The sequence below is a fragment of the Mesocricetus auratus genome, unplaced genomic scaffold, assembly GCF_017639785.1.
Source record: "Mesocricetus auratus isolate SY011 unplaced genomic scaffold, BCM_Maur_2.0 Super-Scaffold_100031, whole genome shotgun sequence".
NCBI classification, from domain to species: domain Eukaryota; kingdom Metazoa; phylum Chordata; class Mammalia; order Rodentia; family Cricetidae; genus Mesocricetus; species Mesocricetus auratus.
In genome coordinates, this window is record NW_024429212.1 from 16,595,600 (window position 1) to 16,612,821 (window position 17,222).

Here is a 17,222-nt window from a genome sequence, read left to right on the forward strand (position 1 = left end):
CTTTGGTCAGGCCAAACAAACAGCTGCCGTGTCCGCGTCTACCTTCCCGCTCGAGACATAGGGAACTCACTCCTGGGAAAGCCTGGTGAGCCCGGACTTCATAGATAAAGAAGACAGAGGACGCAGCCCCCTAGGGAGAGCTTCAGCGAGCCGGTGCAAAAAAAAAAAAAAAAAAAAAGCGAGTGCGCATGCGTGCCCGCAGCGCCCGGGCCACGTGACTGCGGGCTCCTGGTGGCGCTGTCCGCCGCGTTTAGGGTCCGGCGGCGAACGAGGACGGGGTGGGCGGGAACTTTCCTCCTGGAGGGGCGGGGGGGAGGCGGGCTCGGCGGCGCGCCAGGGCGAGCGGGAACGCCCCCTTTCCCGGTCCCGCGGGGCTCGGCACGCAGGGTTCCCTTGGCCGACTATGGCCCACTATGCCGCGGGCGGTGCGACTCCCGCGGTGCCTCCGAGGTCCCCGGGAGCTGGCAGGAAGGGGCTGTCCCGGAAGGGGCCCGGGGAGCGGCGCAGGCTGAAGGCGGTGGTGTCGGAGCAGCTCCGCAGCGACGTGCTCAGGTAGGAGGCGGGCCCAGCGCGGCTCGCTCGCTCGCTCGCTCCCTCCCTCCCTCCCTCGCAGCCTCGCTCCGGTCCCGAGGCACCTGTGGGGCGCTCGCCCAGCTCCCAGTCTCCCGAAGAGGCTTTGCCCCGTCTCGAGCGCCGCGGACACCCCCCCGACACACAGACACACACCGTGTTAAAACCACAGTCTCGTGGGTGGCAGCACCAGCTCTTGGGGCCCGTGGTTGAGGTCGGACTGCGTTCAGGCCCGGAAATGTGAAACCGTGTCTTTTATAAAAGTTGTAAGAAAACGAGACAGTTAAGGAAGACGAGTTGTTGGCTTGGAACGAAGGACAGAACGCCGTGTCACAGCTACCAATTAAGTCCTAGTCTGCCATTAAGCACCGCCACCACACACACACACACACACACACACACACACACACACACACACACTCCTCTTAATCAGGAATAGCCTTATTCTGCCAGGTGGGAGAAATGACCCCCGGTGACCGCAGTTCTCGAAGAACCCCGCGGGTGTATTTGAAATAATTCTGGCCGTATCTTTTGGTGTGCAAAAGCCTCGACTGCCCGGCCCGAGTGGCCAGACTCGCGGTCTCTTTGTCTCTGTTCAAAGTACAGCCTGGGGCTGGGGAATGACAGCGGTTGTGAAAAGCGTTAGCCTGAGGTGTGTGCATGTTAGTAGAGTCTGTTCAAGGCCAGCTCTTCCTTGGGCACTAATTAGCCATAGCCAGACCAAGTGCTACCACTTGGTCCCCAGATTATCATAGACTATCCCTGTAGAAGTTACCCTGTTTAACTAACATATTAAGCTAATGTTGGCTCAGATACAGTCCAGTTCAGATGAGGTGAAGGTATTGGGATATATGGTAAAAAGCAGAGTCATATAAGTAGATTTGACTGTGTCCTGGCTAGTTTTATGTCAACTTGACGCAAGCCTGAGTCATCTGTCAGATCCAGCTGCAGGGCATTTTCTTAATTAGAGATGGATGGGGGAGGGCCCAACCCATGGTGGGTGATGCCATCCCAGGGCTGGTGGTCCTGGGTTCTGTAAGAAAGCAGGCTGAGCAAGCCAGCGAGAGCAAGGAGTAAGCAGCACCCTCCATGGCCTCCGCATCAGCCCCTGCCTCCAGGTTCCTGCCCTGTGTGAGTTCTTGTCCTGACTTCTTTAGTCAGGAAGTGTGATCCAAACAAACCCTTTCCTCCCCAGGTTGCCTTGGTCATGGTGTTTTATCAGAGCAGTAGTTAACTAAGACAGACTGTTTTATCTGGGCGACGTTTGTGGTGATGGCAGACAAAACGGCAGCATGTGAGGGTGAGTGGATAGACTAAAACGGTAGATAGTAGAGCCTTCCTTCTCTGGCATGGATTCTGGAGGTAGTTTATAGAACTGTTAGTGTTTCTAAAATGAATTAATGTCTAGATCTTGACTTTGGGAAAAGAAAGGTCAGAAACAAGTCAGCTAGGACTTTTGGTAGTTGAGGATTCCGTACTGACAGCAGGAATGGAAAAGCTAACAGGTTGTTACTGAATACAGGTGGCTGAGCTGGGAAAGGGAACAGCAGAAAATGGCTCCGAGTCTTAGGGCAGTTGAAAAGGAACCATATAACACACATTCAGGAGGCTCCACCCATGAGACAACCAGAAGTACATCTAAAGAGATGAGCTGAAGACAGGGGCTGGGCTGGCGCCTACAGACTGAAGGCTGGTGGCCTTGCCAGCATCCGCTTGCTTATCCAAACCAAAGACTTCACCCTCACTTCTGTGCCCAGTCAACTCTAGTCTTATTGCCTACGACCATTGTGATTTCATCCTGTCCTGTCACCCCTGACCCTCCCTCACCTGGCTCTTGGTGTCATCTTTTTGTCCTGTGAAAGAGTTTACGTCCTCCTCACTTCAGGTCCCACTCCACCCAACTAATGAAGGATCTCGAAAGATGGATTTGCCCGTGTTTCGGGCTGTTGACCCTCCACCCCAGCAGCAGGGTCCGTTAAGTTCCTCACCTCTGTTCTCCTCCATGTCTGCAGCTGCAGCGTGAGATGCCAGGATGTGTTGTATTTTTGCCTTTAAAAGCCCCTTGCTGTGTACCACACCCAAAGCACCCTATGGATCAGATGTTGGTATTTACCTTGTAAAGAACAAATCGAGGGACCCCTCCCACTTTGTTTTCTCTTACCAAGTCTTACAAAGTCTTTAACGATCACATTTAATAAACGTACCTCGGATACAGTCTTGTGTGGTGTCTTGTCTGGGGCAGTTGGAGGTCAGGGGGTGTACTTGACATTGAATGTATCATGTTCTTTCAATTTCCAGACCTGGTTTTCCCTTCCGTACTTAAAACTCCATGGGGTAACCGTTTATGCTTTAGTCTTTTTGTTGTCTTTGTGTTCTTAGTGCACAGTCCATGCTTAACAAAATGTTTAGTGGTAACTGAACTTTATTGGGCGTCTGAGATGCTTTGTGTAGTTTATGCTCTGATTTGAATGTTTGTCCTCTCTAAAATACAAGTTGAAATTCAACTGTCAGTGGAGTAGCCTGTCCTTAAGTTGTGATTAGGGGCCAGGCGGCGGTGGCACACACCTTTGATCCCAGCACGAGGGAGGCAGAGGCAGTCCGATCTCTGTGAGTTCCAGATCAGCCTGGTCTACAAGAGCAAGTGCCAGGACAGCCAGGGTTACACAGAGAAACCCTGTCTCGAAGAAAAAAAAAAAAGTTGTGATGAGGCCTTGAAGGTTCCATTCTTGTGGGTGAAACTAGGTCCCTTGTTAAAGAGTGAGTTTGGGGCTAGGGAGATGGTTCAGCCAGTAAAAGTGCTTTCAGTTCAAGCATGAAGATGAGAGTTCAGGACCCCAGAACCTACACTGGATGTGGTAGCATCCATTGTAATCTCAGCACCTGCAAGGCAGACAGGAGGCTTCTTAGGGCTCGCTGGCCAGCCGGCCTAAACCAGCAAGCCGCCTCCTGGTTTAGAGGACGATCCTGCCTCAAAGTGTAGAAGCTATTGAGGAAGACACCTGATGTCAGCCTTGGCCTGTGTGGCTGGGCACCCTGACCCTCTTTTGGTCTCGCCTGCCCTCTCGCCTTCCACCTTGTGATGATGACACACGGAGGCCCTTACCAGATACCAGCACCTTGAAACCAGGAAGCTGCTAGCCTCTCGAACTGCGAGCCAATAAGCTTGCTTGCTTTAGACATCCTGTCCGTGGTATCCCGTAGCGTCAATATAATGTAGATGACAGCAGGTCAGAACGGTAGCCAGCGGAGAGAAAGATGGGAATAAGCTGCGCCTTTGCCTCAGTCTACTTCTCCCCTAGCTTTAGTGCTGGGTGAGCCGGTAAACACTCAGTTTTACCCATGGTTCCTGATGCTGCTTCCTTATTTGCTTTAGAAGGGGTGGTAGGGTTGTCAGGGGAACTCAGCCTAAGTCAGTGCGAGTCAGACTTTTAACTTACAAAAAACTGCGAGACATACTTGCAGCTGATACAAGTGGTTTTATAGAACAAAACTTTATATTCGCACTGTGTGTATGTATGTATGTATGTATATGTTGCCTATGTATTAAAAAATTGTAACGAGTAGTCTAGTTAGCATCTATGAAAAGGATTCCCCAGTGCTGTTTTGAGGCAGGGCCTAATATGGACCAGACAGGCACAGCTGATAGAGTCCTAGCATAAGCTCTAAGTCCTGATTCTCCAGCTTCCACCTCTGGTGTGTCTGGAATTCCAGGCATGTGGGAATCAAATCCAGGGCCTCCTTATGCTAGGCTGGCATCCCCAGCTGGCAGCCAGATGAAAGCTTCTTTTTTTACTTTTGAAGGGTGGCAGTGTCATGAGGGATGCTGTGTGGGAACGAGGACACACTTAGTGACTAATTCAAGTTTTCAGCTAAAAATCGAGAAAACAACACTTTCCTTGTTAAGCTTTTTTGTTTTGTTTTGGTTTTTTTTTTTTTTTGAGACAAGGTTTCTCTGTGTAGTTTTGGAACTTGTCCTGGAGCTCACTCTGTAGACCAGGCTGGCCTCCAACTCACAAAGATCTGCCTGCCTCTGCCTCCCAAGTGCTGGGATCAAAGGCGTGCACCACCACCGCCCCACTGTTGTTTGCTTTGAATATGTTTTATTGGAGCATATTATTGTATTCTAGTTTATCAGTCGCTAATTTGCCTAATGTATAAATCAAACTTTACAGCAGGTATGTATGTCTAGAGAAAATAGCTCGACTTGGTGCTGTCCATGATGGAGTGGGCTTGTAACACACTTGTGGAGATAAGAGGGTAAGAGGGTTCTCCTTAAAGTCACCTAAGTCATCAGGCTCTTTATCTCCCGGGACCTGGCCACTCGAGAAGACTGTGCTCAGTGGGGGCCTCTAGAGTAGGAAGTCTGTGTATCCATGTCGCCAGCAGTGGTGCTCAGCACAACACAGTTTGTATAACATTGTTAGTTACCTGCGGAAACAGTCTCTGTGACAAGCTGACAGCCAAAACGTGTTTGCAAAGTTTCACAAGCTGCCATGTTCTGAGGCATTTGTTTTCTTTAGTGTGAAATTTGATCAGCAGACAAGCAAACACTGGGCTCCTCTGTGCGTTAATGACATGCGGGATTTTCCCTTTGGGAATTCATTATCTAGTGGGGAGAGATGCATAAAAATAATGATGATGCAATGACAGAAATGCTGTAAGAGAGGCTTGGACCTAGTGTAATGGGATCGGGAAGGAGCCATTAGCCTGGTCTGAGGGGAGTTCGAGTGCCATTGGCTGCCTTCCAAGCTTTCACTGTAATGGATAGCTTTACCCAGTCCGTGGTCCTCCTGTGGTGCTCTGGTGTGGTTGCCAATTATATCCTGCAACACAGAAATCCTCTGAGGGTCCATACCTTGGTGATACCGGTGATTTGGCATAGTGAGACAAAGTATTTTAAATATGTAGAGAGCAGAAATACGTAGTTAATAAAAAGAGGCAAATGAATAGATTATGACTTTTTCTGCTACTTTCTGCTTTTTTTCCAGTTTATGTATACAAGAAATCCATGGGCTTTGCCATAACTACACATGTACACTAGGGATTCAAGTGGGTTGACCTCCTGGGTGTGTCATTTTGAATAATAGATCAGAGCATGATTACTTCTTTTTGGTGGGGATGGGAAAGGGCATACATGTCACATTCTTGACATCCAAGGTTGTATTTCAGACTTGGTAATTAACAGAAGTGTAATAGTTTCTAATCTGAATTGTCTATTGTTATGTCTTGTTTCTTAGTGTTGACTATATGCATTTTTGGTTCAGTTTTAGTATGATTTTTGAACAATTGATTCATTAATAGTCAGAAGCTAAGTTAACTTTCTGCTCTATGTTTCCATTGTAAAACTCAAGAAGGTACATTTTAAATGAAAATCAGTGTAAGTAGATGCCTTGGGTAGGGTTTTACTGCTTCGTTGAAACACTGTGGTCACAGCAGCCAGGGGAGGAAAAGATTCATTTGACTCACACTTCCCATCGTAGTCTATCCCTGAAGGGAGTCAGGACAGGACCTGTCACAGGACTTCCCATCGTAGTCTATCCCTGAAGGGAGTCAGGACAGGACCTGTCACAGGACTTCCCATCGTAGTCTATCCCTGAAGGGAGTCAGGACAGGACCTGTCACAGGACTTCCCATCGTAGTCTATCCCTGAAGGAAGTTAGGACAGGACCTTTCACAGGGAGGCAGGAGCGATGCAGAGGCCATGGAGGGTGCTGCTTACTCCTTGCTCTCGCTGGCTTGCTCAGCCTGCTTTCTTACAGAACCCAGGACCACCAGCCCTGGGATGGCATCACCCACCATGGGTTGGGCCCTCCCCCATCCATCTCTAATTAAGAAAATGCCCTGAAGCTGGATCTGATGGAGGCATCTTCTTAGTTGAGGTTTCTTCTTTCAGACGACTCTAGCTTGCATCAAGTTGACAGTAGCAGAAAATACGGTTTATTAGTACATTAAGAAAATATTTATTTTCTTAAATGTTTTTACTTTTGTTTTAGTGAAATCTTCTTTGTTTTGACTACAAACTTTTAGAAAATCAGAGTCAAAACCAACATTAAATGTAGTGTTCTTTAAAATGAATTCAACCAAACCCAGTTTTTCTATTAAATTATTTCTGTAATGTCTCCCACCTCTCTGTGGGGTCCAGGAAGACGAGTCGCCGGCCTCACGTGATGAGCACTTACCCTCTGAGCCGTCTCACTTGGCCTCTATTATTTTGTTTCTTGTGTATTTCTAAGGATGTGGGTTGTTTTAAACCTGTTACCTATTTTAAGCATCACTAATCCAACTCTAACCCTTTTTCCTGACAGGCTTTTTAGGGAAGAAATCCACACAGACACTGTTCTTTCTGTCAGTGGCTCTCTGTTCAAAGTGCACAGAGCAGTCTTGTTAGCCAGAGCTCCTGGCTTTCATTTCTACGTCCTCGGACAGACATCAAGTGGTTTAGCAAATGAGCCTGTTCCTGTGGACAACATCGAAGCTTCAGAGTTTAGAACATTTTTACAGTAAGTTCCCTGTTGCATTTGAATCTGATAAACAGCCGGCTATTAAAAACAATGTATGCATATTTTCCTTATTATATAATCTAAGAAAAAAAACTATTCATTTAAACTGTTTTGTTTAGTGTCAGTTTGTTTGTTTGGGGCTGAAAGGCGGCCGTGGGACCTGGCGAGAGAAACTCCAGCAACAGCATCCTTTAAAAATTATTTCTCAGATTAAAACATACAGCATGTAGTCTTGATGCTCTAGTATCTGGAGTCTCACTGAGTTTTAGTACATCAGAGGAGAGATTGCCCCTTCCAGGGTTAGCGAATTTCTAGATGCAGCAAACGAGGTGCCTGTGAACACACCTTTGATTTGCACACCAGCCAATCATGAGTCCCTGTGCACACCAACATACCTTCTGTTCTCCATCCGGTCGTTACATTTTAACACTCCCCTCTCCTGTATACACATCCCAGGCCAGGCAGTAGACTGGCTCATGTCCCTGCCTACGTGATCCTAAGCCTGTTCACTCGCCACCTCGTCTTGCTCGCCGCCTCCCACAGAAGCCACAACCGCGTCTTTTGTCTGAGCTTTCTCGTCCTCCTGCCTTGTGGCCAACTCTTGCTTTCCCATAGGGCCCTGTGTGCCATGCATGTTAGTGTGCAGGTGCATACACCTACGCCTTGCCTACATCGGCCAGAGGGAGGGAGGGCATCAAGTGTTTTCCTCTGACACTCCACTTATTGACTTGAGACAGAGTTTCTTACCAAACCAGAAGCTTGCCATTTGGCTAGGGTGGCCGGCCAGCAAACTCCCAGGATGCACCGGTCTCCGTCCCCTAACATTGGTTATAAGCATGTGCAGCCTGCCCAGCTTTTGTGTGAGGGCTGGGACTCTGAACTCAGGTCCTCATGGTTGTGCAGCAAGTGCGCTTACCCACTGAGCCCGCTCCCCAGCCCCTCAAGTCCCATATCTGCTAACTCTTCCATGCTTACATCCTCATCATGATAGCCAGGCACACTTTAAAGTCTTGACCGCCGACCTCAGGTAGGTACTTAGCGCTAGTATCAGCCTTCCTGCTGAAACACTGTGTGTTTCTTGTCCATCATTCCATCCACACAGTGGATGATGCTGACTTTCATTTGTTCACCCAGTCCTGAGTCTTGGAAGCACATCTTGGTTGGCTGTTCTTTTATATGTTGCTGATAGTTTCTTGAGGGGGTTTTATCTTCCTTTCCCTTCTTTCTTCTTCTTTTTTATGAGGCACGGTCCCTCTGTGCAGCCCTAGCTGTCTTGGAGATTGCTATGTAGACTAGATTGGCATTGAACTCACAGAGATCCGCCTGCCTCTGCCTCCTGAGTGCTGTGATTAAAGGCGAGCACCCCCACCGCCCAGCTGAGGATGTTTTTTTCTTATGCTAATATTGAACAGTGGCCTGTTTTTCCCTGTCCTGTGATACCTCTGTCTGCCTTTATACCAGTAACACTAGCTGTAGAGAATGAGTTGGGACATATTTCTCCTATGCTTTTTAGAAAAAAATTGTGAAAGATTAGTGTTAATCTTTAAGAATCTGGTAAAATTTACCAACAAAGCCATCTAGCCCTGGTTCTTTTGTTTGTTTGTTTTGTTTGTTTTTGGGCCTCACGCAAATTAGGCAAATGCTGTGCTGCAAACTCAACACCACACAACCTGGGTATGATGACATGTGCCTGTAACCCCAGCTCCTGAGAGATGAGAAGTTCAAAGGTCACTCTGGGATACAAGAGACCCTGTCTCAAACAAAAAGACAAATACATTTTAACTAATTATATTTTGTCTTTTAGGGTTGTATATTCTTCAAACAACAGCGTAAAAAACTATGAAGAGGAAATTCTTAAGAAAATGAGAGTGGATAATGGAACGCTGGAAAAGAAGGCCGGCGTTAGCTTCCAGGAGCATAGAAACTCGCCTGGAAGTATTCTCGGGAAGAGTGATATCCCAGCGGATGTTACCCGTGGAGGCGGCAGTTTTATTTCCAGGGGTGAGATGTTCTGTTGGATTTATACAGCTTCATTCGCAGCCAGGGACTTAATGATGCTCTGATGTGGTAGAGCAAAGTGCCCCTGTAAGGCTCCGTGTCTGTGCTGCTGTTATCTTAATGAGCACGGAGAACCAAGACACGGCCATGATCTCTTTATCATTCTCCAAGTATTTGGAGACGAATACATTTACATCTGAGTCCACAGTTTCTTTTCAGCTACTTCAGCCTCGGTGTTACTGCTCCTCTACCAAGCAGACAGCTAGTTCTAACACAGCATGGATATTCCTTAAACCACCAGGAAACATGGAAAGTGGCCATAGCATGAAAACTTTGTCATGAGACATTTGTAAAAGATTATGGCCTGATTATGTGTTAAGTGGTTAAGAAACACATAAATAATGTCCATAATGTTCATTGTACATAAGTAGTGTAGTGCATATGGTATTGCATCTTGAAAATGAGTAATTATTCTTGTGGAAATAGGTGTCAGAATGCTTGCAGATTGAGAGTTAATTATTAATTGATGGGGAAAAGAGATTAATTAGATAGGCAGACACTCCAACATGAAACCCAAGGACTTTGGTTTTTTGTTTTGTTTTGTTTTCCGAGACAGGGTTTCTCTGTATTGTTTTGGAGGCTGTCTTGGAACTCGCTCTGTAGACCAGGCTGGTCTCGAACTCACAGAGTTCTACCTGCCTCTGCCTCCCGAGTGCTGGGATTAAAGGCGTGTGCCACCAACACCCGGCAAGAACTTTAGACCATAGAGTAGACTTTATGTAACTCACGGAGTGCCTTAGTACCAGGTAGTTGCCGTCAAATCCATGAAACACTCCCATCACCCTTCCTGTGCAGGGAAATGGCGCATAAAAAACAGCAGCAGCAGCAACACCAAACTAAGAGCTGCTAAGAATTTACTGCAAATGAAATGATTGTGTAGTATCTTATTACTAGTGTTTTGTGAGGAGTAACAGCCAAACTGACTGGATATTGCTTAGAATTCTTTCTTATTACATTCACCATACCTAATTATGAATAAATGAATATTCTTAATTTTGATGTAGGCCCATTTATATGTTCAGTCTCATTTAGTCTTTCAAAACCCTAAGACGTGGTTACAAATGGACTGATTCTGTTGATAGAGAGCTCGTCAAGGCCACTCAGGAGTTCTTTAAATGTCCAGTAGCATAAGGAAAAGACTCATATCCTCGACCTCTTCCTCCACACCAAGGGAAAACCCTGTAATCCCCGTCTACACGGGGTTATAGTCCTGTTAGTGATTTGATGTTTCCCCAAAGGAATGCGCCCTGCCACCTCTGTATCTTTTGCCCTCGCTCTTAGTTCCTGAGATGCCACTCTGGTCATTCACCACATACTTAATTGTGTACCTACTTGTGTACATTTAAATAAAAGTAAACAAAACAGCTTTCCTGCCCTGAGCCTCACAGCTAGAGCCAGGTGAATGCGGTGCAGGCGGCTGAGAGACTACAAACAGCTCGAGCTAACCTGAGCTTACACTTGCAGAGAAAGTTGCATGGTGGAGGTAACTTCTCTCTTGCTGCTGTTTTGTTTTGTTCTAGGGATCAAGCCTAACACTGAGCGGTATCCCCAGCCTCTTTATGTTTTTGATACAATGTCTCACTGAGTTGCTTAGGCTGGCCTTGAACTCACCCTGAAGCCCATGCGAGCCTTAGACTTGCTGCCTTCCTGCATTTAGTGGCCTCCAAGGGCCTGTGCTGTCAGGACTTCCAGGAGTTCACTTCAGTTGAATCCCAAGGGGTGGGGAGTGGGGGCAAATTAATGCAGCAAAGCTGCCTTGAGAGAACGGTCCAGGCAGAGTGAACATGACTGCCTGTGCCTGGAAGCAGAGAAAAAGTGGGACTTGTGCTGTGTTGTCTATAGTGGGAATGGGGAGGGTTAGGGTTGTCTGTAGTGGGAATGGGGAGGGTTAGGGTTGTCTGTAATGGGAATGGAGAGGGTTAGTGTTGTCTGTAGTGGGAATGGGGAGGGTTAGGGTTGTCTATAATGGGAATGGGGGGTTAGGGTTGTCTGTAGTGGGAATGGGGAGGGTTAGGGTTGTCTATAGTGGGAATGGGGAGGGGTTAGGGTTGTCTGTAATGGGAATGGAGAGGGTTAGTGTTGTCTGTAGTGGGAATGGGGAGGGTTAGTGTTGTTTATAGTGGGAATGGGGAGGGGTAGGGTTGTCTATGGTGGGAATGGGGAGGGTTAGTGTTGTCTGTAGTGGGAATGGGGAGGGTTAGTGTTGTTTATAGTGGGAATGGGGAGGGTTAGTGTTGTTTATAGTGGGAATGGGGAGGGGTAGGGTTGTCTATGGTGGGAATGGGGAGGTTAGTGTTGTCTATGGTGGGAATGGGGAGGGTTAGTGTTGTCTATAGTGGGAATGGGGAGGGTTAGTGTTGTCTATAGTGGGAATGGGGAGGGTTAGTGTTGTCTATAGTGGGAATGGGGAGGGGTTAGGGTTGTCTGTAATGGGAATGGAGAGGGTTAGTGTTGTCTGTAGTGGGAATGGGGAGGTTAGTGTTGTCTATGGTGGGAATGGGGAGGGTTAGTGTTGTCTATAGTGGGAATGGGGAGGGGTAGGGTTGTCTATGGTGGGAATGGGGAGGGGTAGGGTTGTCTATAGTGGGAATGGGGGGTTAGTGTTGTCTGTAGTGGGAATGGGGAGGGTTAGTGTTGTCTATAGTGGGAATGGGGAGGGGTAGGGTTGTCTATAGTGGGAATGGGGAGGGGTAGGGTTGTCTATGGTGGGAATGGGGAGGTTAGTGTTGTCTATGGTGGGAATGGGGAGGGTTAGTGTTGTCTATAGTGGGAATGGGGAGGGGTTAGGGTTGTCTGTAATGGGAATGGAGAGGGTTAGTGTTGTCTGTAGTGGGAATGGGGAGGTTAGTGTTGTCTGTAGTGGGAATGGGGAGGGTTAGTGTTGTCTGTAGTGGGAATGGGGAGGGGTAGGGTTGTCTGTAATGGGAATGGGGAGGGGTAGGGTTGTCTGTAATGGGAATGGGGGGGTTAGGGTTGTCTGTAATGGGAATGGAGAGGGTTAGTGTTGTCTGTAGTGGCAATGGGGAGGGTTAGGGTTGTCTATGGTGAGAATGGGGAGGTTAGGGTTGTCTATAGTGGGAATGGGGAGGGATAGGGTTGTCTATGGTGAGAATGGGGAGGGGTAGGGTTGTCTGTAGTGGGAATGGGGAGGGGTAGGGTTGTCTATGGTAGGAATGGGGAGGTTAGTGTTGTCTATGGTGGGAATGGGGAGGGTTAGTGTTGTCTGTAGTGGGAATGGAGAAGGTTAGGGTTGTCTATAGTGGGAATGGGGGGGTTAGGCTTGTCTATAGTGGGAATGGGGAGGGGTAGGGTTGTCTGTAGTGGGAATGGGGAGGGTTAGGGTTGTCTATAATGGGAATGGGGAGGGTTAGGGTTGTCTGTAGTGGGAATGGGAGGGTTAGGGTTGTCTGTAGTGGGAATGGGAGGGTTAAGGTTGTCTGTAGTGGGAATGGGGGGTTAGGGTTGTCTATAATGGGAATGGGAGGGTTAGGGTTGTCTGTAGTGGGAATGGGGGGTTAGGGTTGTCTGTAGTGGGAATGGGGAGGGTTAGGGTTGTCTGTAGTGGGAATGGGGGGGTTAGGGTTGTCTATAATGGGAATGGGGGGTTAGGGTTGTCTGTAGTGGGAATGGGGAGGGGTTAGGGTTGTCTGTAGTGGGAATGGGGGGGTTAGGGTTGTCTGTAGTGGGAATGTGGAGGGTTAGGGTTGTCTATAATGGGAATGGGAGGGTTAGGGTTGTCTGTAGTGGGAATGGGGAGGGGTACGGCTCGGGAAGGGATGCAGGCAGTGATTAGAGCTTATGAGAATCATGTAGAAAGGATAGCTCTGTGGTTGTCCAAAGTAGAATACTTAGACAGTGAAAGGCTTGCTACTGATGTTTATGTCTTGTTACTCACAAGGGATTGGTCGCAACCTTCTTTCACTAGGCACCAAAATCTGTCCCTTATGTCCCCTATGTGAAAAGGCGTAGATTTGTGTACAGGCTGTTTACGCCCTCCTGTGTGCTCACATTTCTACCTGACTGAGAATTCCTGATACACTGTAAATAGTTACTAAACTGCATTGTTTAGGGAACACTGAGAAGAAAAACAAGTCAGTACATGTAACCATGCTAACGGTAACTACACAGCACACCGTGGGAGGTGAGGTAAGCGGTATGCAAATGAATTCTGGCGATACCGAGGATCTGAAATGACGGGGGGGGGGCGGGGGGGGAGGTCAGGCTATTGGAGCTATTGTTAGATCACCTTCCTTCCTCCCTTCCTCCCTGCCTTCTTCTCTCCTTCCTTCCCTCCTCCTCCCTCCATCTCTTCTTCCCTTCTCCCTCCCTCCCCTCCTTCCTTCCCTGCTGCTTAGCTCTTCAGGTGTGTATGTAGTCTTAGATGTATATGCAGTATTGGATGTGTGTGCAGTACTACATGTGTATGTAGTATTGGATGTGGTGCAGTATTGGATGTGCGTGCAGTATTGGATGTGTATGTAGTATTGGATGTGTATGTAGTATTACATGTGTATGCAGTATTGAATGTGTATGCAGTATTGAATGTGTATACAGTATTGGATGTATGTGTAGTATTGGTACTAGAGAAATGGTTGTGTGGTTAAGAGTACCTCATGCAGAGGATCCAAGTTTGTTTCCCAGTACACATCTTCCAAAATTAATTAATTAACTAATTAATTAACATCCTGGCCACAATTTCCCTTCCCTCTTCTCTTCCCAGTCCCCCTTCTCCCTCCCACTCCCCAATCTACTCCTCCTCCATTTCGTTTAGAAAAGGGCAGGTCTCCCATGAGTATTAATAAAACATGGTATGTCAAGTTGCAGTAAGACTAACCACCTGCCCATATATTAAGGCAAGGTGACCCAGTATGAGGAGTAGGGTTCCAAAGGCCTGTAAAAGAGTCGGAGACAGCCCCTATTCCCACTGTTAGGAGTTCCACAAGCAGACCAAGCTACACAACTGTAACATATATGCAGAGTGCCTATGTCAGTCCCAAGCAGACTCCCTGGTTGTCAGTTCAGTCTCTGTGAGCCTCTATGAGCCCAAGTGCCAGGGCCCAAATGTAATAATTCACCAATATGCCTCTGCTCAATCACAAAATTCTAGGAGCTCAGAATTATTGTCTTTTAGATGACAGCTGATTACCTCCAGGTACCTGGCTTTGGTGGGGAATGGTTCCTAGTTTGTGTAACAAAAGACCTAGGCAAGCCTACACCCACCCTGAAGGCTAGTGAGATGCGCTGTCATGAAGTGTCTGAGAGCTGGAGTAATTGCGGCTTAAGAGTGTCTGTAGGATTAAAGGAAATATTTGATAATCAGTTCCATATACATGGTAATAGATGTCTTCTGCCAGTACCTGCGCTTTTGGATAGATTATTTAAAGGGATGCTTGAATAAACTGTGGTCTCCAGTATTGACTAAGAGCCCTCCTGTTATGACCAGATGTCTCTGTCTGTCCTTAACATCGCTGGGTAGCTAGGCTTTCCCTCATCCACACTCCTCCAATAAGAGTTAAACCTGGGGCTGTTCATCTGGTTCTGATCGCAGCCCCAAAGACATCAGTCTGGAATAGATGGCCCCTGCAGCGTAGGACTGATACAGACTGGAACCCTGCACCCAGGTTAGTGGGTTCTGTATTTTCTTGTGGTGTCTTCCACTCTTTTGGTTCCTACAATCTTTTCTCCATGTCTTATACAGGATCCCCTGAATTCTGCCTCATGTTTGACTGGGTCTGCATCTGTTTCCATCAGTTGCTGGATGATGCCTCTCTGATGACAATTGGACTAGGCACCAATCTGGTTGCAGGAGATGGCCAGATCAGACTATATATTTGCTATTGTTAGGAGTCTCCACTGGGGTCATCCTTGTAGATTCCTGGGAGATTCCCTTGTACCAGGTTTCTACCTGACCCCAAAATGTCCCCCTTTTCAGGAATGTCTCTCAGTACTCTCCCCCTCTGACATCCCGCCTCCCACATCTCCCCAACCTGACCACTCTTGTTCCCATCCTGACGTAACCTCAGTCCACTTATGAAATCTCTTCTAATTCTCCTTCTCAGGGAGATCTAGGTGTCCTCCCATGAACCTTCCTTGCTACCTAGCCTCTCTGGGTCTGTGGATTGTAGCATGGTCATCCTTTATTTTATAGTTAACATCCACTTATGAGTGAGTATTTACCATGTTTGTCTTCCTCAGGCTTGGTTACCTCACTCAGGATGACTTTTTTTCTGCTTCCATCCATTTGCCTGCAAATTTCCTGGTGTCCTTGTCTTTAATGGCTGAGTAACACTCCATTGTGTAAATGGACCACATTTTCTTTATACATTGCTCAGTTGATGGACATGTAGGTCTTTCCCAGGTTCTGGCTGCTATGAACATAGTTGAGCAAGTGTCCTTGTGGTATGATTGAGCATCTTTTGGGCATACATCCAAGAGAAGTGTAGTTGGGGCTTGTGGTAGGTTGATTCACAGTTTTCTGAGAAACCACCTCAGTGACTTCCAAAGTGGCTGTGCACTCCCATCAGCAGTGGAGGAGTGTTCCCTTTGCTCCACATCCCCTCCAGCATGAGCTGTCACTTGTGGTTTTGATCTTAACCATTCTGGCAGGTGTAAGATGGAATCTCAGAGTTGTTTGGATTTGCATTTTTCCTAATGGCTAAGGATATTGAGCATCTCCTCAAGTGTTTCTCAGCCACTGGAGATTCTTCTGTTGAGAATTCTCTATTTAGATCTGTACCCTACTTTTAATTGAATTATTCAGTTTGTTGATGTCTAGTTTCTTGGGTTCTTTATATATTTTGGAAATCAGCCCTCTCTTGGATGTGGAGTTGGTGAAGCTCTTTTCCCTGAAGGCTGGTGTTTTGTCCTATTGATGGTGTCTTTGCCTTACAGAAAATTTTCAATTTCACGAGGTCCCATCTATTAATTATCATTTTTAGTGCCTGTGCTACTGGTGTTCTGCTCAGGAAGTTGTCTCCTGTGCCGATGCATTTGGGATTATTTCCCACTTCCTTTTCTATCAGGTTCAGTGTGTCTGGTTTTATATTGAGGCCTTTGATCCACTTGGACTTGAGTTTTGTGCATGGAGATAGATACGGATCTATTTGCATTCTTCTACATGCTGACATCTAGTTAGACTGGAAGCATTTGTTGAAGATGCTTTTTCCCATTGTATAATTTTGGCTTCTTTGTCAAAAATCAGGTGTCCATAGGTATGTGGATTTACATCTGGATCTTTGCTTCCATCCCATTGATCCGCCTGACTATTTTAATGACAATACCATGCAGGTTTTATTTATTAGCTTGAAATCAGGGATGGTAATACCTATAGAAGTTGTTTTATTGTACAGGATTGTTTTAGCTATCCTAGATTTTTTTTGTTTTTCTGTATGCAGTTGAGTATTGTTCTTTCAAGTCTGTAAAGAATTGGGTTGGATTTTTGATGGGGTTTGCATTGAATCTGTAGGTTGCTTTTGGTAAGATGGCCATTTTTACTACATTAATTCTACTAATCCATGAGTTTTAACACAGAATTCTACTGGACTTTCAAAGAATAACTTTTCAATTTATTCCACAAAATAGAAACAGAAGGACATTACCAAATTCTTTCTGTGAGGCCGTAGTCACTCTGACACATACACCATACAAAGACTCAACAAAGAAAGAGAATAATAGACCAATTTCACTCATAAGCATTGATGCAAAAATACTCAATAAAATACTGGCAAACTGGGGGCTAGAGAGATGGCTCAGAAGTTAAGAGCAATAACTGCTCTTCCAGAGGTCCTGAGTTCAATTCCCAGCAACCACATGGTGGCTCACAACCATCTACAATTCAGTCTGGTGCCCTTTTCTGGTATGTAGGTGGAATACTGTATATGTAATAAATAAATAATCTTAAAAAAATACTGGCAAACCAAATCCAAGAGCATATAAAAAATTATCCACAATGATCAAGTAGGCTTCATACTAGAGATGCAGGGATGATTCAATATATGAAAATCTGTCAGTACAATCTACCATAAACAAACTCAGTAGATGCTGAAAAGCCTTTGAGAAAATCTAACACCGCTTCATGATAAAAGTCTTGGAGAG

At 46.6% G+C, this 17,222-nt stretch overlaps 1 protein-coding gene across 2 annotated transcripts in view; it reads left to right on the top strand.

The window, feature by feature from the left end:
* Window positions 1-355: 355 nt before the first annotated feature.
* Btbd8 (BTB domain containing 8) overlaps window positions 356-17,222 on the top strand; it is a 67,070-nt gene continuing 50,203 nt past the window's right edge. For both annotated transcript variants that reach the window (XM_040733456.1, XM_040733457.1), the window contains exons 1-3: window positions 356-552; window positions 6,876-7,070; window positions 8,875-9,071. In XM_040733456.1, coding sequence (XP_040589390.1) covers window positions 404-552; window positions 6,876-7,070; window positions 8,875-9,071 — 541 coding nt within the window. In that variant the 5' untranslated portion in view covers window positions 356-403. The remainder of the gene's footprint in view (window positions 553-6,875; window positions 7,071-8,874; window positions 9,072-17,222) is intronic.